The 22,907-nt window shown below is 42.2% G+C and overlaps 1 protein-coding gene across 1 annotated transcript; it reads right to left on the bottom strand.

The window, feature by feature from the left end:
- Positions 1-4,893: 4,893 nt before the first annotated feature.
- col1a2 (collagen, type I, alpha 2) lies at positions 4,894-22,879 on the bottom strand. The gene is made up of 50 exons (XM_076879363.1): positions 22,678-22,879; positions 22,048-22,049; positions 19,761-19,796; positions 19,291-19,374; positions 18,705-18,761; positions 18,446-18,490; positions 18,301-18,354; positions 18,156-18,209; positions 17,972-18,025; positions 17,820-17,873; positions 17,232-17,285; positions 17,050-17,094; positions 16,785-16,883; positions 16,530-16,583; positions 16,151-16,249; positions 15,901-15,945; positions 15,677-15,775; positions 15,497-15,550; positions 15,287-15,394; positions 15,132-15,185; positions 14,943-15,041; positions 14,444-14,497; positions 14,244-14,342; positions 14,083-14,136; positions 13,934-13,987; positions 13,778-13,831; positions 13,604-13,657; positions 13,480-13,524; positions 13,146-13,244; positions 12,743-12,850; positions 12,587-12,640; positions 12,411-12,464; positions 11,635-11,688; positions 11,444-11,497; positions 11,239-11,346; positions 10,954-11,007; positions 9,406-9,459; positions 9,140-9,301; positions 8,886-8,993; positions 8,468-8,575; positions 8,234-8,287; positions 8,009-8,116; positions 7,854-7,907; positions 7,660-7,767; positions 7,428-7,481; positions 7,095-7,202; positions 6,717-6,963; positions 6,405-6,589; positions 6,075-6,317; positions 4,894-5,964 (listed from the first exon to the last, which is right to left on the bottom strand). The coding sequence occupies exons 1-50, from the start codon at positions 22,745-22,747 to the stop codon at positions 5,818-5,820; spliced, it is 4,059 nt and encodes a 1,352-aa protein (XP_076735478.1). The 5' UTR covers positions 22,748-22,879; the 3' UTR covers positions 4,894-5,817.
- Between the last annotated feature and the right edge of the window lie 28 nt (positions 22,880-22,907).

Genomic DNA, 22,907 nt, shown 5'->3' with positions numbered 1-22,907 from the left:
TCTCTGCTGATAGACGTCCACGCCTCGGAGGAAGCCGATCCACGGAGTAGGCCCTGGAAACAGTTTCCTTCAGTATACATGCAGCTTCAGGTTCACTTTGAATTTGTTCCACTGCACATTTCCTATCTCTGAATCTCATGGACAGAACAACAAAGGAGACAAAACTGGCCCAACAACAGTTTTCTTTTCTTTCCACCCATCCATTCTCTTCCGCTTATCCTTATCAGAGTTGTGGGCCGTCCCAGACAGGTCGCCAATTTGATGCACAGCCATAGCTGGACTGGCCATCGGGCATACCGGGCATTTGCCCGGTGGGACGATGGGTTTTTTGTTTTTTTTCCGTAACGGTATAAACACTGAAAGGTGGTGGATTGGCCAGATGCTGGGAGATGTGTAAAAATAACTCAATTGTTTGGTGGTGGCTATCGCGGAGCTTCCACAGATTCAGTAACATTAGCAAGTGGTGGAGGCCAGCAGATGCAACACGCTGGCAGGTGGATGACAGAAAGGCAGAAGGAGCAGAGACCTGAGACGGTAAACTGAACTTCAGGTAAGAATGACCTGCAGTCTATCTGGGTCAGATATAAACCAAGTTTAGGTGGAGTTTATTTTCGTTATGCTGACTTTTAACAGTCAGTTACAATAACTTGTACTGTGTACTAACTAGCATGACAGAGTTTCTATACAGCTGGGCGGGTGCTTTGATGTTACTGATGTTAAACTTGTTTTATCTTATTTTATTTATAAGGTTAGTTATTAGAGTTTCCAACCGTCCCGTAAAAAACGGAATCGTCTCGTATTCAGAGAAAATATTACGGGTTTCGTATTGAGGTGAAAAGGAACACAGTTTGTCCTGTACTTCAGCTACAATGAAAAAGACACAAAGCTGGAGTTATTCTGTCTTTGCTGCACAGCTGCCTCTTCTTCATTCATTCTCCCCCCTCCCTCTCCTGTTTCTACTTCAATCATGAAACTGATCAATGATCAGCTGATCGGCTTTTCTCTCTTGTTTGTTTATCGCCCACTTTGCGTCAGAAACATAAAACCAGCGGAGGTCGCGTTAAACAATAGCAGCACATTTAAGCTTTATCAGCTGTTGTTAGAATTTATTTAATATTAATTCCTAGTATCAGCTGATGTTTGCTGGAGTCACAGCTGTAAAAGCTGCTGGTCATGATATGTGGTGAGAGGGAAACATGAAGATGAAACCAGGAGATGTCCTTACTGGATCATCAGAGCTGAACAGGTGATGGAGAAACAGGTTGACCTTTTAGGTGACATGATTGAGTTGAAGGGAAGTTAGGAACTGTTTCTGAGACACAAATAACACCAGGATCCTTTTTTTATGTAGCTGACAGCTGGTAACTGTGCAGGGGCGGGTCTAGCAAAGTTTTGCCAGGGGCCAGGTAGGGCATTAACAGGGAAAGGGGGGCACAAAGAAATACTTTTCTTTCTTATTCTCATTTAAAATGTCTAGCTTTTAACAAATAATTATCTGAATCTTACGTTTTCATCTGATGTAAAATGTATAGAAATCCATTATTGTACATAGTAATTTTTTTTAGGGTCCCATCATAATTTCTTCAGAAGTAGCTAAGTACTGTATATGATGCCAGTATTTTCCCACATTTTCTAGATTCTGTACCAGTACTGTGTGTAAAATGCCATCAAAAAGTCAATTAGTTTTATTCTTTCTCACCTGTCTTTCTATCTCCTTTCACTTTTTAAAGGTTGCCATGTTAGAAAAAATATTTTGCCCTGCCATGCTGTTTATTGATGTGGCAAATGAATGGTTTATGAAAATATATCTAAATCTGTCATCAGTAATCAGTAATGATCATGTCTCACCTCTAGTCTTCTCTGTCTTAATTTCAGGTTTTCACCATGTGTAGATAGTTCAGGAGGTTAACTCGACCAAGCAGTCCACTTTCGGGTACTGTTTAGAATACCACAATAGGAGGATGGTGTAGGTTTAAGTTTAAGATACATATATACCAACAAGACAGTGTACATCACTGTGACAACAGCGTTTGTTTTCATTCAAAGGATTTATGGTTTTTCCTATAATACCTGGTGGGCCGGTCTCTAGTCAAAATGCCCGGGCCGATTTTTTGTCCCAGTCCAGCCCTGTGCACAGCTAAGTTTTTGGGGTTTTTTGTTTCTTTTTTCTTTGTTTGCTTTTTGTTGTTGTCTTTTTGCTCCAACGATTATCTACACAGCTCTCTGTGCAGCTCTGTTAAATGCCTGCCACAGCATTTCAGTCAGGTTGAAGTCTGGACTTTTGACCGGGCAGTTGCAACACAACATTTTTTTAAAATTCTTTTTCAGCCATTCTGCTGTAGATTTGCTCCTGTGCTTTGGGGGTCACTGGCTTTTTGTATGTCCCACGTTTGGCCAGGCTTCAGATGTCAGACAGATGGCTTCATATTTGACTCTAGAATACTTTGGCATACAGAGGAATTCACAATCAACTTAATGCCTCCAAGTTGCCCAGACTGTCCTCAGCTGACTCACCCGTCTCTCTCTCCCTCTTTTTGCGATCTCTTTCCGTCCTCAGTTGACATGAGTGTGGGGAATGTTGCGTGCTATGCTGCAGAGGCGGCGCATCGCTGGGATCTCTGCCCTACTAATCACGCACCGGGAAGACATTCCTGATTTACCTGCTGTTGAGCTGATTGGGGCGTGACTTTAAGAGGGCGGTGTTTTTCCACAGTTGACACCAGCATGCAGTAAACAAGCTCGGCTCCTGTAATACTCACATGCAATCTATTGCTGTTGCTCTACTTGTCTTCGCCTCCTCTATCCTGACGCCTGTTGCTGACGCCTTCAACCCCCTGAGGGACCGACTAAAAGAAAGACTCTTTTAATAAAACATCCTTTAGTCTTACATTGTGCTCTGCATTTATGTCCAGGGGTCCACAACAAGCTTAATGCTGTGTCTGCAAAACAAGCCCAGATCATCACCCCTCCACCACCATGCTTAACAGCTGGTATGACTGGGCTGTTGGATTATGCATTATAACCATGATCTTGTATGTCCAAAGGAAATGGCTCCGGATGTCTGGTTTTGCAAACTTAATCCATTCTGTTGGTACCCTTCAAAGAAACCATGCTTGAATATCTCTGAGCATTGTGCAGCCTGCCCTTGGGGTGAATTTGCTGGGACTTCTGCTCCTGGGAAGATTTCAGCATTGTATTGTCACACAGCTAATCGGTCCAGACCTGCAAACCGCCTAAAGTTGTGCCTTTATAGAGGAGCTCACACTTGCTGATGATCATGTAATCAAGTGGTTTTGATTAGCAACACTTGACTGCTGCTACACTCTTAACTCCTTTGGAAGTAGGAAGGGTGTACTTAGCGTTTCACCACACTGAATAGATTCGTGTGAAAACTTTCTTCTTCTTCTTTCTATAATTTCAGCTTACTTTATATTTTAATAAACATCTCAGTGGTTTGATTGTCTCGGGATTTAATCATCTATCTGTAATATAACATTTACTACATAAACTGGTATATAAATAAAGTGGGACATTAAATAAAGTAGAAGAAACATTACAGAATCCTGAACTGACATAGAAGTGTTAAGCATGTTAAGAAGACCTGGAAAGTAAATGAACTTTTATTTTCTTAAAATGATGATTACACAACTTTACGTTGTGTAATCATCATTTGTTTGGACGTCAGCATGACATCTAAAGGACCCACAGCCTGATTTCTGTACTGTTAATAATCAATTGTATGCATAAATGACTGGATAATGTATAAATCGTACTCTTCTGTCTAATTTCCCATGCACCCATCAGAGTTGTTGTAGTTTTATATTTTCTAATTAGTATTCTTTTTCTTTTTATTTTGTTTTGACTTTTTGTTTTAATTCAGTTTAGTCTCAGTGAGTTTCCAGAGCGGATATTCTTGTTTCAATTTAGTTTTTGTTGTTTGAAATGTTTAGTTTCAGTTGTTAGTTTCAGTGTCAGTTTTAGTTTTTATTTGTTATTACAATATTGAGTCCATGTGTCAAAGCCAGACTGGGGAAAATTAATAAAGGTATTGCAGTAAAAACATATAACTTTTTGAAAGCAGTTAAGTCTTAGTTTGTTGTAGTATTGTAGATATCCAGAGTCTTTCAATGACTCATTTATTTTATTTAGTTTTAGTCAGATTTTCAAGTTCACAAAATTGTTTAATTGGTTTTATTTCCCCCCCCCCCCAAAGTCTAGTTTTTAGTTTTATTTTTGTTCAGTAAAATGTTTTTTCCACATCTGATTTTAGTTTTTAGTTTAAATTTAGTTAACTATAATAACCTTGCCACCTGCAGGTATTTAAAGTGTCCTTACCCGTGTACGTGTGGACGTAGCCTAAATGAACTGGACATGAAGAAGATACTCTCGTAAATGCACGCCACACTGCCTTCTAGTGGTTGCAGAAGGTGTTGCAGCTGATCTCATATGCCATCACCCTGAGTGAAACACCTATTTATCTCCAGAACTGCCGTATTCTTAACTGAGACTGACTTATGACTATGTTCACGCATGACTGCAAGCCTTGAATCCAAATCACAGAGATTTATTTGGATGCAAAAGCTGTATTATGCAAGGAAAAAAAGCAACATGAGAGGATGCATATTTACAAGGAACAATGCACTTTAGTAATCACACATTGGCATGGACAGTGTAAACAGAAATTTACTGTACATTAAAATTGAATGTACCGTTGGAAAGCAAGGTAAAAAAAAAGGTGGGGGATGTGAATGAGGACACTGCTGTGCTTCCACAATAGGAAGATGTTTAAAGTCAGTGATGATATGTAAATCATCAGCCAAACTAGAACCAAAGTACAGTGACACACCTTCATCGGTGTCCTTAAAACACGAAAGCACTTAAGTCACTGCGTAGTGTGTTTTGGAACATTGGACATGCTTTATTTCAGAACTTTTCACAATTTATTTAAACATCTCACATATACAAAATAGGTACAATAGACTTTGTTGTGTCATTTTTTGAGAGAGAGGCCGCCTTAAAAAAACCATTCAGAACGAGATGAATTATGTGCTGTCAGAATGAACACTGGGTGTGGGATTGGAAGAGTGAAAAAGCCTGAAGGAAAAAAAAACAAACAAACAAAGAAAAATAAAATCTAGAAAAAAAGAAAACAAAAGAATAAAAACCCAAACAAGACATCAGGTTTAGACTCATTCCACCTGCTTAGAATGGAGGAATATCAGGGGAAGATTGCAAGACTCCTTAAAGGTCAATACAAAATAATACAGTTAAAAAAGTGGTTTGCTCCACAGCTGCATATTAGCACCATAGATCTTTGCTTCAAGTAACCGAGCACCTTCCGATACGGGACAAAGCTTGAAGCATTAGAAATCATAACATCTCGGTTGTGGACCCAGGTTTTGGTAATAGTATTTTCTTTAGGTACAGGCATGAGGTAGTTTAAACCTTTTTTCATGGAAATTGTGGTTTTAAACCTCCTCTTTGGAAGATATACAAAGACCACAAAGTGATGCATACTTTCAGCGTTTTTATTACACTTCTTTTATTTTTTACAAAAGGATGACATGATGTCCCACAACAAGGTGTATTCCCGCGTCCCTTTGGGTTGCTGTATTTATTTTGCATTGCACCAACGCTCCGATCAGTCCGTTCAGTCCTCTCCGATAGTTGCCCATCGTAAGCAAGTGGATGCGCAGAGAGAAATCAGCATTCAGTATAAAAAAAAAAAAAACGAACACAGATAGAAGGGCAGAGATTTTGTTTTTTTTTTCGTTCTTCCTCTCTTTTTTTTCCGGTGTTAATTTATCATGAGTCTATTTATTTGAAACAGACTGGGCCAATGTCCAAACCAAACTCCTGATCAGCTCTACCAATGTCCAAAGGTGCAATGTCGAGGATGGGGAGGCGAGATGGTTTATTTGTTCTGTACTCGATCACTGTCTTGCTCCACTCACCAGTGTGTGTCTGCAGGAGTAAATCGGAGGAAAAGAGAGGTTGAGTATTGGAGCAGAGGTTTAACAACACAAGTCACAAAGCTGCGAAGCAGACTGAAACGTAACAGCAATGCTACTCACAGTGCAGCCGTCCTCTAGCACGGAGAAGGTGAAGCGGCTGTTGCCCTCAGCTCTCAGCTCCACATCGTTGGAGCCCTGGAGTACCACGGCCTTCTTCAGGCTGCCGCTCTCACCGTCCATGTAGGCAACGCTGTTCTTGCAGTGGTAGGTGATGTTCTGGCTGGCCTGGTTGGACAGCAGGCGCATGAAGGCCAGCTGGGTGGCCATGCTCTGGGGGCTGAGGGTCTCATCGTTGTAGGTGAACTGCAGGAAGGAAAGAACCAGTGAGTGTTTCCTGTAGAGGTTAAGCTTGTTTTCATTTCACATGATGCAAGTTGCCTGCTCTCTCACCTCAGTGCCACCGTTGATGGTCTCACCGAACCAGACGTGCTTCTTGTTCTCGGTGCTTCTGTACCAGTTCTTGCGGGCGATGCTCTCAGGGTGGGCGTAGATGCAGGTCTCACGGGTGGTGAAGTCGCAGAAGACCTTGATGGCATCGTTGGTGCAGCCCTGGTTGGGGTCGATCCAGTAGAATCCTTCAGGAAAAGCAGAGAGTCGCATTAACTGGAGTAGGTCAGTTACACGCATGGCCTCTGTAAATGCTTCAGAACATAGTAACAGTGGCACTTTGCTATTATTTTGAGGAGCTGAAGCCAAGCTTACCGCTGCTCCAGTCAGGGTGGCTGAGCTTGATGTCACGGCAGGTGCGGGCAGGGTTCTTCCTGGATCCCTCAGGGGTGAGCAGGTTCTCGATCTGAGTGTTGAGAGACTTGATGGTGGCATCAACCTCGTAGTCCTTGGCTCTCAGAGCAGGCTGGTCAGCTCTGTACTCATCATATCCTCCGGAGACATCGTATCCACCACCAGCAGGGCCGGGAGGTCCAGGCAGACCGGGAGGTCCGGGAGGACCCTAACATGGATAAGACAATGGAGTGATGTGTAAAGAACAGTTCTGTAATAGCACTAAACTGTCCAGGGTGCAAAATAAAAGTTGCAGTATTTAAGAAGGTGATGAAGCTGTTGATATAAAGGCAAACTTACCACTGGTCCGGTGTATCCATTGGGTCCACGAGGACCAGGAGCACCCATAGTACCATGGGCACCAGGTCTGCCATCCTTACCAACGGGTCCATGGGGTCCAGCAGGTCCCTAAAGAAATCACATCACACAAACATTTGTGGTTTTATTAATCTACAAATTAAAGGTGCTCTGTCAAAAATAGCAGGAGTGTATGTGGGTAGGAGTGGCTAGGAGCTAGGAGCTACATACACTTATTTCTCACTAACGGTGAAACTTTTCAATAGGGCATGCACAGATGATCTTCGATGCATGTAGAAGAAAAAAAAATAAGCAAGCTGCTGGGATTCTACTCACTCTGGGTCCAGAAGGTCCATGAGCTCCAGCAGCACCAGTGTCACCGGAAGGTCCCTGTGGTAAAAGAAAACACATCACTCAGTGGCATTTTAGTGACAACAAGTCTTTCCTCTCCGTGATTACATTGCCCTGCAAATGCTACTGGAATCTGTATTGAAGCATTGTTTATGAGCATAATGGGGCTGAGTATTCATACAGTTCTTGTGCATTATGCTGCTGTGCAGCCACTCACAGAAGGTCCAGGCATTCCCTGGAGACCAGGATGTCCACGCAGACCCTTCATGCCTCTCTCTCCCCTGTCTCCAGCAACTCCCTTCTCACCACGAGGTCCAGCAGGTCCCTACATTGAACAAAGACACAGGCATAAACATATTGTGGTGCATTCCTTTTGTAATTTCATTTGCTTTGCTAGTGTATTATACTTACAGGGGCACCTCTAGCTCCAGCGGGGCCAACAGCTCCAGAGGAACCTGATGGGCCCTAGGGACAGGAAAAAAAGTGAAACAAGCAGACGATTGTAGATAAAAGTACCCAGTAAACAATTTTGCTTATATTGGGAATTTAATGATTAGAATATTTACAGCCTCTCCACGGTTTCCAGGTCTGCCGGCAGCTCCAGTGGGTCCAGCAGGTCCAGGGGCACCAGCAAGTCCCATGGCGCCAGCAGATCCAGGCTCACCACGGTCTCCCTAAGCACGGTGGGTCACGGTGGAAGTTGGTTAATAAAACATAGTATATATATATATATATATGTGTGTGTGTGTTCTGTGCATGATAATGGCTTAAGGTACACGACAGGGCATTACCTTCAATCCAGCAGCACCAGGACGACCAGGAGGTCCATCGTTACCAGTGTTGCCCTGTGGATTGTAAAGAACAGAGAAGTTTATATAAAAGTTTAACAGGCTTACTATTTTAAAATGTTATGTGATTTTTTTTAAAGCAAATATATCACAGAAAATACAGAACACATAATTATATTATTTTAGCACTCTCTATAAATCATTCATAGATCGGTAGTAGGGGTTACAAGTCTTTACCTCACGTCCAGCCTCTCCCTGGGGTCCGGTCATACCAGGCAGGCCAATGTTGCCAGGGGCTCCACGGGCTCCAGGGGGACCAGCAGGTCCAACTCTACCAGGCTCTCCCTGGGATATGACACAGAGAAAATCAGTGGGTCAAATATAGTCAACCAATAACATGGATGCTGTGTACGTTCAGACTTTTGGGGACGAGGGATCTTCCCATTATCAAAAGTGCATGTGGTCTTTCTGAGACATCCTCCAAAATGGAAATTATGGTCTGTCGTCTGGACTAGCACTGTTGTCCATGCATATTTAAAATTTGTTGTCCATGGTTTGAATTGACCAACACTTTCTGAATGATAATACACATTCAGTGGTTCATCAAACAGGTAATTTTTTTTTCGTGGTATAATCAGAACTAGTTTCTACTTACCACACCACCAGCAGCACCAGGTGTACCACGATCTCCTCTAGAACCAGGCAGACCAACGAATCCCTGAAGTCCAAGAGGACCAGAAGTTCCAGGAGCACCAGGAGGACCCTAAAATACATCATCAGTCACACATTTAAGAGCTGAGGATGCAGTTCTTAAGATCTATATATGCACATCAGCGGTATAAGCAAGGATGCCACTAAAGTGTCCTCAAAGTTTCAGTGCACCACAATTTCAAGAGGGCTATAACTTACAGGGGGGCCAGACTCTCCACTGGGTCCCTTCTCTCCAGCAAGACCAGATGGTCCAATCATTCCGGACTCTCCAGAAGAACCAGTGGGACCAGCATCACCACGGGGACCACGAGGTCCATCCTTACCAGAGGGACCAGCGGGGCCAGGGGGTCCAACAATACCCTGAGAGGGGAAGAGAAGGAACGAGGGGTCATGTCAAGTCAGTTTGTATGTTTGAGGTTATTACTAAAATGTAATTTATTAGTAAATGCAAAATCTATACTTACAACAGGACCAGCAGCACCAACTCTGCCGGCAGCACCAGGGAAACCAGTCAGACCCTGACCAGAAACACACACAGTGGTTAAGCAGAGGTCATTCAAAATGTTTGTTGTGTCTACGTTTGTGTGTGTAGATGGGCTGAGAGTTAAGACACGATACACATAGTTTTAGATCTGCACAAATACAAAATTCAATCAGCAGTTCTTCAAATCCATAAGATCCTTTGATGACATTATTTGCTGGTTGTCTAGAAACCTTTCTGAACTGAGCAGAAACTCGATGGAAATATTTGTTGTTGGTCTAAAATTCAAGATGGAAAATCTGTTAATATTTATCACCGCTTTTTCTCAAACACAGCGAGCAGGTTAGAACCCTGGGCATTATTTTTTTACAGTTATCTCAGTTTTGATTGTCATGTTAATAAGGTCACCAGGACTGCTTTCTGCCACCTAAATTGATCAAAAGTTAGAAAATACTTCTCTCAAACTGACTTTGAGGATATGATCCATTCATTCATATCAAACAGGTTAGACTGCTGTAACGCTCTATTTGCAGAACTGTCAGAATTATCAGTATAACTACTTATATTCGTTCAGAATGCAGCAGCCAGAGCCTTACATGTACACGCAAATGTGAACATAACACCCTAATACTGAAGTCACTTTATTGGTTTCCAGTTTAACATGAAATTACCGTTTAAATCTATGAGTTCATAAAGCTCTTTGGTTTGGTCCTCCAACACATCTTTGACTTGTTTAGTGTCTATAAACCAGTCGTACCTCTCAGGTAATCTTTTAACTGGTCCCAGAATGAGATATAAATGAGTGCCGAGGTTGCTTTCAGTTAATGTGATGCTCTTCAAAAACAACCTGACCCCTGACCTGAGGTCAGTTACACCTGTGCCTACATTCAAAAATGGACTAAAAACCTCTTACAGGCTTACACTTATACTGTATGAGTGTGTATGCTTGTGCGTGTGTGCATGCTAACTTATATTATATGTCTTTGTAGAATTAGTTTTATTGTTTTTATTTCCTTAAGTCATTCCAAAGATAAAAGGATTTTTTGTGTTTTTATCTTGAATGTCAAGCAGATTGATTTTACATGTAGCGAATAGCGAAATGTGCTGTATGAATAAAATTGCCTTTGGTGTTACCATTAAAATACATTTGAGTGATTTAGAGGAAACACTGGAAAATGAACAGATCAAAAGCTGACAAAGTCTGCTAAGTTAAAACAGTGATACTGTGCGGTTATGTGCATAAATTTACACAAATGCACACAATATTGACTCACTAGTACAAACTAGTTCCTATTTGGGCTTATATTAAAAAATATAAACATTTTAAAAAGGGCAGTACAAGAAATAACTGATAAATGGCTTAATCTCATGTTTTAATGTTGCCTTTTTTTAAAGTTCCTAACAGCTTTGATTGGAACTCCTACTCACTGCATGCTATGGTTGCTTTTAAGCCCACGGAGTTAATGAGTGCATTCATGAGAGTGTCGTGTGTGGCTGGTAAAGCTGTTTATTTGTATGTTTGAATACTCACAGAAGGTCCATTGTCACCACGAGCACCAGGAGGTCCACCAGGGCCAGCAGGACCCTAGATACCGGAAGAAGAAATCAAAGTCAGTGTCATATCAAGACTGCTCCCCTCTAATCTATAAACATAAACAGTATTTTGAAATAGCTGTTGATTTTATCCCACTGTGAACACTCTCATAGATGCCTGGTAATGCTAAATCAGTGAAATCATGTTAGATCTCTCTCAATTTGTTTAGCTTTGCTGGATGCGTGTTTGTGTGTGTATATGTCCAGTGAAAGTGGTACTTACAGCAGGTCCAGACTGTCCAGCAGGTCCAGCGAGGCCAGAGGGGCCAACTTCTCCCTTTCCTCCTGAAGGTCCACGCTCTCCTCTTGCTCCAGGTTGACCATCAGCACCCTGTAGCAAGCGTGGTTGTGGTATGTAAGTATTGGCTCATCTTTATCTATTGAACATGACATGGGGAATGGGGTACTGAATTTCAAAATGGGCTTACAGGGGGGCCAGCGAATCCAGGACCTCCAGCGGGTCCAACCTCTCCACGTTCGCCCTGTGGACAACAAGCAGTGGGGTCAAAAAGACTGTTCAAACTAAAAGATGGAAGCTTGTGTTTTGCCAGGTTCTGCTATGAGATATTTAAATGCAAATGTAAGCTAGTGGAACAAGAAGTGATCAGCAGCTACTCACAGAGGGTCCACGAGGTCCAGCTGGGCCGGCAGGTCCGAAGGAACCACCCTCACCCTGGAGGAGAGAACAGGAAACATTTTATTAGCTTACAATTGTTCCAAGCATCCACTGACTTGTCACGCTCCCTTATGTAGGAATATACTTCAATATGCCATATATTATAAGAATGCTCTAAATAGTCAGCATTTTCCTTCTTAAAGAATTTTGTTATTGTACTCTTGGCTCTGTTGGTTGTGTTTATAGAACAACATACACAAACACTCAGGAAAACAAATTTAAAAAATACTTGCAAATTCCTATATTTTGATTTAAATAAATATTTAAATGCCAGTAATAAATATGAATACTTGTTTTCTGCATTATTTGTCATCTTACATTTCATTGCAGGTTGCTCATTGCTGTTATTTTGCATAATAGCCATTAGATGGCGGTGTTGAGGTTCTAGCTTTAGTCATAACAGTGTTTCGGCTACTTAAAATTTCTGTTTTAGAGGGGTGGGACGTCCCACATAAAGGTACTGAGCAATAAAATTATGAAAGTGGTGTGAACGTCTGCAAATGGCTTTTTATTTAAGGTAACTGGTCCTACAGTGGATGAGTTATGTTCAATACTTTTGCTGGCATTCATTTTTTAAATACTGTAAAAATGAATTAAATATTAAAAAACCCCAATCAAACAAAGTTTGTTTGCATTATAGAATCTATATAATCTAAAAACATTAAATTTGGTGGTTTCTTTCTATTATTTATTTAATGGCAACTATTTTATCAACTTACCTTATCACCGTTGGCTCCAGTGGGTCCTGGAGGTCCAGCAGCTCCTTGCAGACCCTAGATTAAGTGAGGAGAGCACACTGAGATCAGGGTTATGACTGACACACTCAAATTGAGGAAATAAATGTGTAAAGTTTTTACATTAAGCATACTAACAAAGACGGGAGAGTTTTACTTACACGGGGACCATCTCTGCCAGGATTGCCGTCAGGGCCTTTGTGTCCAGGCTCTCCCTTGGGAGAGGGGAAGAGGGTGTAAGACGCACAACAGCAAAGAAACAATACTCCTTCATTTACACCCATTTTATTTGCTGGTGGCAGATTTCTAGAACTTACCTTCTCTCCCTTGGGTCCAGGAGTACCAGCACCTCCACGCTCTCCGGGCATGCCACCAGCTCCCTGATGTCCAGGTGCACCAGCAGCTCCAGCAGGACCAGGCTCTCCCTGGAAACAAAGAGGATAAACTTGGGTTCATATTTGAACAACATAAATATTGATGTTTTCAATTTTCCAGCTATATACAGATTTTATTATCACATAATTCTTAATTTTTAAAGTTTCTCAGAGCTATCACTGCATAAACAGTGAGATTTTGATCAGTAAGCAATGCTGGAAATTGCTGTGAAAGTGCATTTTAAAGACCATTCCGTGACAGGCCAGAGAACGTCCATGAACTGTCAGGTTTCATGACATATGTTCAGAAGTTCCATCAATTTCTGTAAAAATAGAACTGTCTTACCTTGCCACCATCAGCTCCAGGGGTTCCAGCAGGTCCACGGGCTCCAATTGGTCCCTGAGGTCCAGCAGATCCAGCAGCACCAGGGTTACCACGCTCTCCCTGGAGAAACAGACATGCATATTTTAATTTGTGTTCTCTATATTTGATTCTGAGTATGTTTTTATAGCAATAGATTTAAAGGTTTGAAAAGCCTACAACATATTAAAGGGTCTTGATTCATTTAGTGCACATAGACCTGGACACATATGCACTTTTGACAGGCTTTGCTACTGTGTAAAAATCCTATATTGCTGCATTTGTTTTGGAAAACAATGTCACTGACAGGTGATCTCACCTTGCCACCAGCAGCTCCAGCAGGTCCTGGCTCTCCTGGGATACCCTACAGAGGCATTTTTGTTTGGTTAGACGTGGACTTAAATTTTCAATAATGCTGCTTTTACAGTTTTCCAAATACTTACTCTGTCTCCAGGCTTGCCAGCCTCACCAGCATTTCCAGCGGGTCCAGGCAGACCCTGAAAATATCAAGACTCTACATCAGCTCCAATTGCATCAAAAATTTTAGCAATCAGCTTAAAATGGCTGTAAAATCATGCACCATTTTTCTATATTTAGAGAAAATTATGGATCCAAACCTGGAAGCCAGGAGCACCAGAAGGTCCCTGCTCTCCCTTCTCACCAGGTCCTCCCTGTAGAGAGAAAGAGACAAGTTATCAGAGTCGAAGACAAAGACAATGCAGTGGCTATTATTCATCAAGATCTACTCATGCGCTGCACATAAGATCACGCACAGCAGGTCCAGTAGCACCAGTGGCTCCATTGTTGCCATCAGGTCCAGGGGGTCCCTAGACACAAGGATAAAGAGAGTGATGCCTTTTAACTACTGAAGCCATTACCAAATTAAATTCAAGTTTTATATATTATAACATTTGTGACTTACTCTCAGTCCAGTGGGGCCAGTGCCTCCCCTCTCTCCAGGCTTGCCAGGCTCACCCTAAAACAAAAAGCAGTTAGTAAGTTAATAAGTACAGATTTAGGTTAACTTGAAAAACAAAGAAGGATATAGTTCCATGTTTAATTCTTGAAAAGAAAAAGGCTTACAGAAGGTCCTTTGGGTCCAGGGAAACCAATGTTTCCGGACAGGCCTCTAGGTCCACTTGGGCCTGGAGGTCCACTGCGGCCATCTTGTCCAGAAGGACCCTGGAGCGACAAACAAAGATTGCAGCAGGAAATTATATTTACTGTAAAAACAAAACAAAACAGTAGGAACAATAGATGAAATAAAATTGAGGTTTACTTACAGAAGGTCCCTCCTTTCCTGGGGGTCCGGAGCTTCCAGGGCTTCCTGGGAGACCCTGTGGAAAATAATAGCTGCCATGAATTTTCCATTAAAGTTTTCTTATGGAAATTTGCATAGAAAGTTCAGACTTTGCAACTACAACTTGATTAGGCAGGCAGGCATGATACTCTGAGTCTACACATTATGAGGTTTTTATAATCTTGTAAGGTGAAGCCCTGTGTTTTCTTTTTCTTTTAATCATGGACGTTTGTAAGTAAATTCTCAGTGAATATCCAGGGTTTTCATGTAAATCTAACACTTAATAATTTCTTACAAAATTAAGACTTGAAATGAAGACTTTCACTTTAGAAATTCAGAGTTTTTTCCATCTCCATATTAGCTCCATATGTTTTTTTAAAACTACAACTGCCAAATATGCACTTGCACTTTGAGGTGTCTCTGTAACTTACTGAAACTGTGAATTATAACCTTCCAAGAACAGGATTTAGTAAAAAGCTCACCCTGAGACCAGCTGGGCCAGGCTCACCAGCACGGCCAGCATCTCCAGGGGGTCCACGAGGTCCAGCAGCACCAGAAGCACCACGGGCACCAGGCATACCCTATGAAAAGGGCAGATGAGACAAATTATGAGACTTAATGTTGCCTGTATTTCAAGCAAAAATGAGTTTTTTTAATCATTGAATACTTACAACAGGGCCAGTTCTTCCCTCACCACCAGGCATGCCACGGCTGCCAGGAGCACCCTAAAGGAGACAAATAGAATTAATGGCTGATCCCAGTAAAATGTCTCCGGCTGTAGTACATTTATGGCTCAAACTATTAAAGATGACGGGCTGGAACTCACTCTAGCTCCACGGGCACCAGCAAGCCCAGTAGCACCGAGCTCACCAGTGGGTCCTCTCTTGCCCTCCTCACCCTGAGGTCCAGGGGCTCCCTGAGGTCCAGAGTTACCCTGAGGGAAACAACATAGCAAAACGGTCATTAAATGTGCAACAGAGAGGTTTTCAGATTTATTTGGATCAAATTCTAAATGATTATAAGGACATAAACTTACAGGTTCTCCTTTGGGACCAGTATCTCCCTTTATACCCTGAACACCAGGATCTCCCTAAAATAGACAGATAAACAGACACAGTTAATCAGAAGAGCAATCATCTGTGAACAATTATGACAGTACTGGGGCGTAAGGACAGAGAATGTTTCCAGGTGGCTATTTTGTTTCTTGTGTACTCACACCCAGGCCTCTAGGTCCAGCAGCACCCTGAGGTCCCTGTGGTCCGGGTCCTCCTCTTGGTCCAGGGAAGCCAGGAGCTCCGGCAACACCAGGGGTGCCCTAAACAGCAGGTATGGTCAACAGGTCAGCATAGCATCCTATTATATCAAACCATATCAAAATAAAGATAGCTTGGTGTGACCCTGGAAATTTGTATGCACTTTTGGCTCAAGTCAAATACTTACAGCAGCTCCCTTAGCTCCATTCAGGCCATTAGCACCAGGGTTACCCTGGAGAGAAAGACCAAGAAAACAAAGTCAAGTCATTTTATTTAAAGAAAACACATTTTCAACTGATCATGTTAACATGACACCAATCTTCCCTAAAATCATGACTAAATTATAGGAGTCAGAGTCAACTAAAAGACTAATAACAGAAACAGTGGTTACACGTGACCGGAGAGTGACCTTGATGGAAACAACCTTGTATACTTACAGAGGGACCAACGGGGCCAACAGCACCATTGGGTCCGGGCTCGCCTCTAGATCCCTGAGGTCCAGATGGGCCAGTAGCTCCCACGGGTCCGGTCTCTCCCTGTCAGCAGCACAAATACATCCACAATCAAACAGTGTGCCGATATTACCTAGTGGTTGTTGGTTTTATAGTTAAAGCAGCTTAAGCAGCATTAAGTATTTGTTTTGGTTTGCAGTACTAACAGTCAAAATTCCCCTGGGGGCTACTATATAAGAATATGTGATTGGGCAGGAGCTTGCAGGCACTGGTTGTACTTGTCCTATACAGCAATAAAAACTGCCTTTTTTCACCCTAATCGTGAACCTCTCTGAGAGGCAACAGGAAGTGGCATCACACTCACCTTGGGGCCGGGGCCACCGGGAAATCCTGGGGGTCCAGCAGCACCTAGGGGTCCCTGAATAAAGGAAAAGCAGGAACACATAATAAAGTCCAAAATTTAAGAATGAACCTTTTCTGACTTGGCAGGATGGCACATTACAGTATTCATCGTGATTTATATATGAAGACAGGCTGAAGTCCAATCAGGAAAAAGCATCTCAGTGGTATCTTCTCACTCTAACACCGATAAAGGGGTTATAAGTGTGTGTGTACTCACAGCAGGGCCAGTAGGTCCAACATTGCCATCAGCACCACGAGCACCAGCAGGGCCAGCAGGGCCGGGGCGGCCTCTCTCACCAGGAAGACCACGAGCTCCCTGAAGGCAAGACAGTTACCTACAATTATCACCTGTGCAGGTTTTTATACCACAGCATCATTATCATCCCATGAACATGATGCTGACTGACGCAAACAGTCACAAACATCCAAGTCAGATGTCTTTACTAAAATTTTTGTGCATGAAAGGTGAATCTCAAACTCACAGCCAGTCCAGGGCTTCCAGCAGCTCCATGAGCACCAGGCTCGCCCTATGGGAGGGAAAATGGTACGATGAGGAATGTGTCTAAACATTTTCAAATTTATCACTAATAATTAACTGGGAACTATTAAGAATTACAGTTTTTAGTTTTTGATACATTCATAGAGCAGCTAGTTGTCACCTTACCTTGGGGCCAGCACCACCGGGCTCTCCCTTGCGTCCATCCAGGCCAGTGTATCCCTGAAACACAGGAGCACAGTGATGAAGGCAGGTGAAGATATGAGAAATGTGATACAAATATAAATAAATATAACCGTTTAGATCAACATGTGAGAAGGATAATAGATTCAAATTGTAGTGCACTGCTCCAGAGATAAAACAGAACAAGGAAAAGAGTCCAACAGGGGTTATATTATAGGAGACATTAAAAAACGTCTTAAAAAAGCTATTTATAAAATCAAACATGGGTTATAGAAAGCGTTGCATCTGTCTCCATCCATCATAGGAAGGAAATGTTCAATACCTAACACCTTTCTGTGAAGCACTTTTGCAATCCAGTTATGTTAACAGGCTAAGAACTTCAAGGCATCCATTAGGAATTCAGGAGGTTAGGTCCATAATCACTCCCTGTGGAGGTAATTACAATGCAATTTCTAAGGAGCACAGGTGTGTCTCCACCTCCACTTTCTTCTTTTTAGCACTTTGTTTGAGCTCTTAGGTGTCCACAAAGGATCGGGTAAAGTTAAAGCAGAGGGAAAAAAAATCAGCACTCACTCTGTGTCCCTTCATTCCTGGAAGTCCAGGGGTTCCAGGGAATCCACGAGCACCCTGCAAATCAAACACAAAGAACATATTAAGTACTTCACATCTGCAAATCCATTTCTTGCTTATATCTGTTTGTGGTTATCGTGGTGCAAATCTCTTACCTGAGGGCCGGGGACACCTCTGTCTCCGGGCTTGCCAGGTCTGCCATTGTTACCCTGTGAATCAGTGAAATAGACTTTAGGCCACAACAAAGAACTACCGCAGCCACTCGCAAAATATTCACAGAAGAGTGGCAACAAAAATGATTTTGCATTTTGAACAGCAGTTACACTAATGTGTACGTACATCTTCTCCAGCTTTGCCAGGAGGTCCAGGAGGGCCACGAGGACCAACAGCGCCCTGGGAAAGAAAACCAGAGCATTAAGATCTCCAGGATGAACTTTTAAGTCGACATTGAAAGAAGTGTAAATGTTTAGGAGGATGATCTTACGGCCTGTCCGGGCTCTCCAGGCTCACCAGCGTGTCCTGTGTGTCCTTGAGGTCCCTGTTGAATGAGAGGAGATGCAGCATTTAGTCATAAAAATCTTTAAAAAGACAGTTGTATAGGTTTAATTTTCGCACATATTTATACTTACAGAAGCTCCAGGAGGTCCGGGAGGGCCTCTTGGTCCCATCAAACCCTGAAAAGAAGAAAAGAAGTAAACAATCAATCATCAGCTCTCAGTTAGACTGTCATTAAAACATTTTGTGGTGACTGAAATCAAAATTTAAACACGTGAAATACACGAAACTTTCCATGCACTGTAGTCATCCCAAATTATATATGTAAAAATATTAGTTTTTGTGACATATGGGCTAGTGTTGTTGTGTGGCAATGAAGAGAGGGGTCCTCACCATGGGTCCAGGGCCAGGATCAGGGCCTTTTACACCATCGTACTGAGCAGCAAAGTTCTGTTGAACAGAAGAAAGCACAGATTAATACTTATGTATGCATAATAAACACTTTTCTATAGCTAAAGGGCATTAAGACTAAAGTAATTTAGATTTCCAGTTCCAGTAGTTCCTGTAGTTCAAACTTGTCTCACAATCAGCAGCCACAGACTACTGCAAACATGCGCTTTATTCACCTGAAGAGTTTCTTAAAACACTAAAGTTTTCACCGAGCAGCTTTATGGATTAAACACAGACAAAATGAGCAAAATGAGTGGTAACCAGGCATGTGGTATCTCTTTTTTTAAAATGCTTTGATCCAAAATGGATAAATGACAAAAAGGTCAAAGATTACAGGGTTAATTAAGGAGACAGAGAGGGGCAACCAGAGGTCAAAAAAATAAAAGAAGCTATACGCTTTTTACGGCTGGTTTCGTGTTTGTTTCCTATGAACGGCTTGTCATTTTTTCCTCAAAGATGCTTTATCAGCATTATTTAGAGCACATTTGCAGTAAACACCATCTACGCAGACTGTTTATTCTCTACTTACTCCTCCAAGTCCAGGGGGACCAGGGGGGCCAGCGGGGCCAGGAAGTCCGGGTAAACCATCTTTTCCATTTGGGCCGGGAGGACCCTGTAAAACAGAGATGACATGAGTTGGTAAACACTGTTATTATTGAACGATGAGCTGCTGAGATTTAAGGAGGCGACGCTTGTCTGTTTTTATCTCGCAAGCTCTTATTTTGAAAAAACGAAGGTGTTTTAAATTGTTAAAATAAATCAGTGAATAAGTCTGCCACACTGTCGTATCAAAGATATCAGAGGCATTCTCATATGTTACAATTAAGAAAAATAGTGCCATTGGAAATGTAAACAAAGGGGTGTGGCCTGCCAAGGTTAACAGGTCAGGTGACGTTGACAAAAACGTTGCCAAAGATGCCTCATGAGTGTAAATGATCAAATACTTCAGTGGCATGTTAGCGTGTTTATCACAGAGAGAGCAGTTTTGCATCTGCTTACCCGGTCACCTCGAGGTCCTTTCGCTCCTCCTGGACCCTGCGGCACAAAAGTCATTCAGTCAGACCAAAAACATGGAGCAGATGGCCTCAGTTTGTTACTTCAACAGCATTTCATTTCAAAACTATCCCCACACTAAAGCGGGCCACCGCTTCTGATCTGAAAACCAGATGCATGCAACCTGGACTTAAACTGTAATTTAAAACAATCTGGGATTTCTTGTATCCTCAGAGGCTAAGCAAGTCAAGAAAAATAAAGGGAAACAAAAGAAAACAGAAAAACTGAGTGATTGAACCAGTCATCATGAAGGTGGCATTTGAACTTTCCTAATATAAACTATGCTTCATGCATCTTAGACACAATCCAAACAAGCCAGAGGTCCAACATTATGCATTATTGCCTCGGTTAAGATAAATAGAAGATCTTTTCAGTCTTTTCAGGGTTCCATGCAACAATTTAATGAGCTGGCAATCCCATTCATTCAGATTATTGCCTTCTATTCTTGTGTGTGACTGTAACGAGGACTGGCCATTGTTCTAAAATAATGCAGCGTGCAGACGTGCTGTCACAGTGACATGTGAATCACGCTCGTGCAGATAAACTAATGTGAGAACCCAGGAGGACAATGTGCATGTGGTCAACATGCGCACATCAGAGATGCTGAGAGGCAACAAAATGAAACATTCAAAACCAGACTGGACAATCACTCAGGAGTATGAGCATGTTAGTCTATGGAACAGCTATCAAGTTACCGCAATCACACCACGCACAGTGGTGCCTGGACGTGGTGAAGCTGTAAACACCAAAAGCAGTGGGTGCTTAGTTTCAGGCAATCTCAGCTATGAGCAGAAGAATTCCCAAATTCAATCTTAAATCAGGATCAGAGGGAGACTCCAAACGGAGCCAAAGCCAGCTGTTATAGGGGCAAACCTCCCTCTCTGGTTCCTCACTGCTGTCCTCAGAAAAGGTCCTTTGTACCAGGCCCCATGGGTGCCTCAGCCCTGTGGTTTTAGCTTTCATTGACACAAACTTAAGCCAATAGGACCCTCACCTATTCATGGACAGGAAGGGAGAAAACTGCAAGAAATAACTGAGCTCAGGGTCTGAAATTCCTAACGGCACTCCTCTGCCATAGTTCAGATTGCTTGAATCGTTAAAAGACGACAGAGACCTTCATTCACGGGCATTTCAGAGATTGTGGAAGAAAAACGGAAAAAACTTTAAGGTATGTTGTTTTCATGGTAGCATGCAGGTGTACTAACCGCAACTGTGGCATTGTAGAGATGAGGATGAGGAGGGAGAGGCAGAAGAGAGGGGCAGGGAGAGAAAAAGGGAATACGCCGTTAGAACATAATAATAATTTTAGGGCAAAACCTGAAAAAGAAACAAAGCAGTTTTCATCTTCTACTTAATGCTTCATGGTTGAATCTGCCTAAGATCTTCGTATTAAAATGCTGAGTGTGTTATTTCAGGTTTAAAATATTCTGGAGACTGTGTTCAAGTCAGTACATTCAAAACTAGAAAAAGTGACTTTTCAAACAGTGCTTTTCTTTTTCGTTCACTGTGTCACACAGTCGGGGGCTTTTTACACTACGCTGATCGGGTGTGTCTGTAAATGCTGAGCAGACGCTTCTGTGCAGGCCTAAAATAAGCATCCTTCCTGCATGTTTTACTCGCTGCATAACATGTCTCAGCCTCTCTTAAAAGCGTAGCTGAGGGCCATGCCTGCACAGTTTGTGAATCACAGCAAACTTCGTCAAACTGTCGGTAATGAATGTGAATGTCATTGTTGGAGCATTCCACATGTTCGCGCTCCAGCTGCGAGCAAGCCTGGACAGGCCGCTTATGCCCTAGGGAAATGAATAGTTGGCCTGCTACAACATAGAAGACAAGACCAACATGATTTGTGATAAGAATGTATTAATTACTCCTGTCTTACTGCTTTTGCTGCAAAAATATTATAATGTGTGATTTTTCTCTGTTTTTTTAAAGGGTTGTTTAAAAACTGGTGACTTCATTCTTTAATGGTGCCTTGTGTTTTGCGTCTCTCTTCTGCACTGTGTTGCAGCTGCTCTCCACGACTCCGGACCAGCTGGTCACGGTTAGAGGTTGGCACAGCTGGGACCTCCCCGTGAACTCTAACACGTTATATCCTATCTGGACCACGAGGTGGCGCACTTGGCGGTTGAAAAGGGATGTGAGACTATTTATTTGTCCATTTCATGTAATATAATATTGCCAAATTTGTCATGATGTGTTACCTGTATAATCATCTTTTAATCTATAAAACCGCTGTATGTTAAATGTATGCTGAACTATACTGCCATTAACTGCAAGGTAGGCTGCTCAAAAAGTACTTTAAGAATCTAAATGTAATTATAAGAGAAAACGTGTCATCGTTTAGTGTCATTTCTGCTTTAGTTTTATAAATGGGGGTTGGAGATAACGCAGATGGTGGCGAGTAGATGTTTGCACCCATGACCACCAGGGGGAGACATTAGAGTTTCCTATAATAAAGCTCATTCCCTGGACGTCTGGATGGAACAATGTGTACAACGCCCCAACAAAAGCTTTTCATCCTATTCCTGAAAGAAAACCTACATTTCGACTCATTTCATTAACTTCACATGCATTACAACTAAAAAAAAACAAAACCTCTAGACGTTCCTCTTTTAAAGGAACAAAATTTTCTTTTCTCTCTCTCTCTCTTTCCCTTTACGGAAACTAATCAAATCATGATAACTGGGTCCTTGGAAAAAGTGAAGAATCCTCTGCATGAGCTCAATCCGTTGAGTTTTATTCAGCAGGGCTTAAAGCTGTCTTCGGCTTGACCTCGATGTAAGTCCCAAACAAAAGCCAAGATCCTCAAGAAAAAAAAATATCCATCACAGAAGAAAAAAGAGCAGATATTCAAACTTACATTGACATGATGCTAGGTATGAAGTTACTGCAAGCAGCAACAGAATCCGGGTATCCACAAAGCTGAGCATGTCTAAGCAGACATGCAGACTCCTTGTGCTGCTTGAGCCCCTGTTTTTAAACCACTTTCAGGCAGACATACAGTTGTGGTGACACGAGTAACTCCAAACTTAGCAGAAACCTGCTGCCGTGATGCTAGAATAATAAAGTCCCATCAGGCTTATTTATACG

This window comes from Maylandia zebra, linkage group LG22 (assembly GCF_041146795.1).
Source record: "Maylandia zebra isolate NMK-2024a linkage group LG22, Mzebra_GT3a, whole genome shotgun sequence".
In the NCBI taxonomy this organism is placed as follows: Eukaryota; Metazoa; Chordata; class Actinopteri; order Cichliformes; family Cichlidae; genus Maylandia; species Maylandia zebra.
Note: the sequence above shows the minus strand (reverse complement) of the source record. Positions and strands in the feature narration are given on the sequence as shown.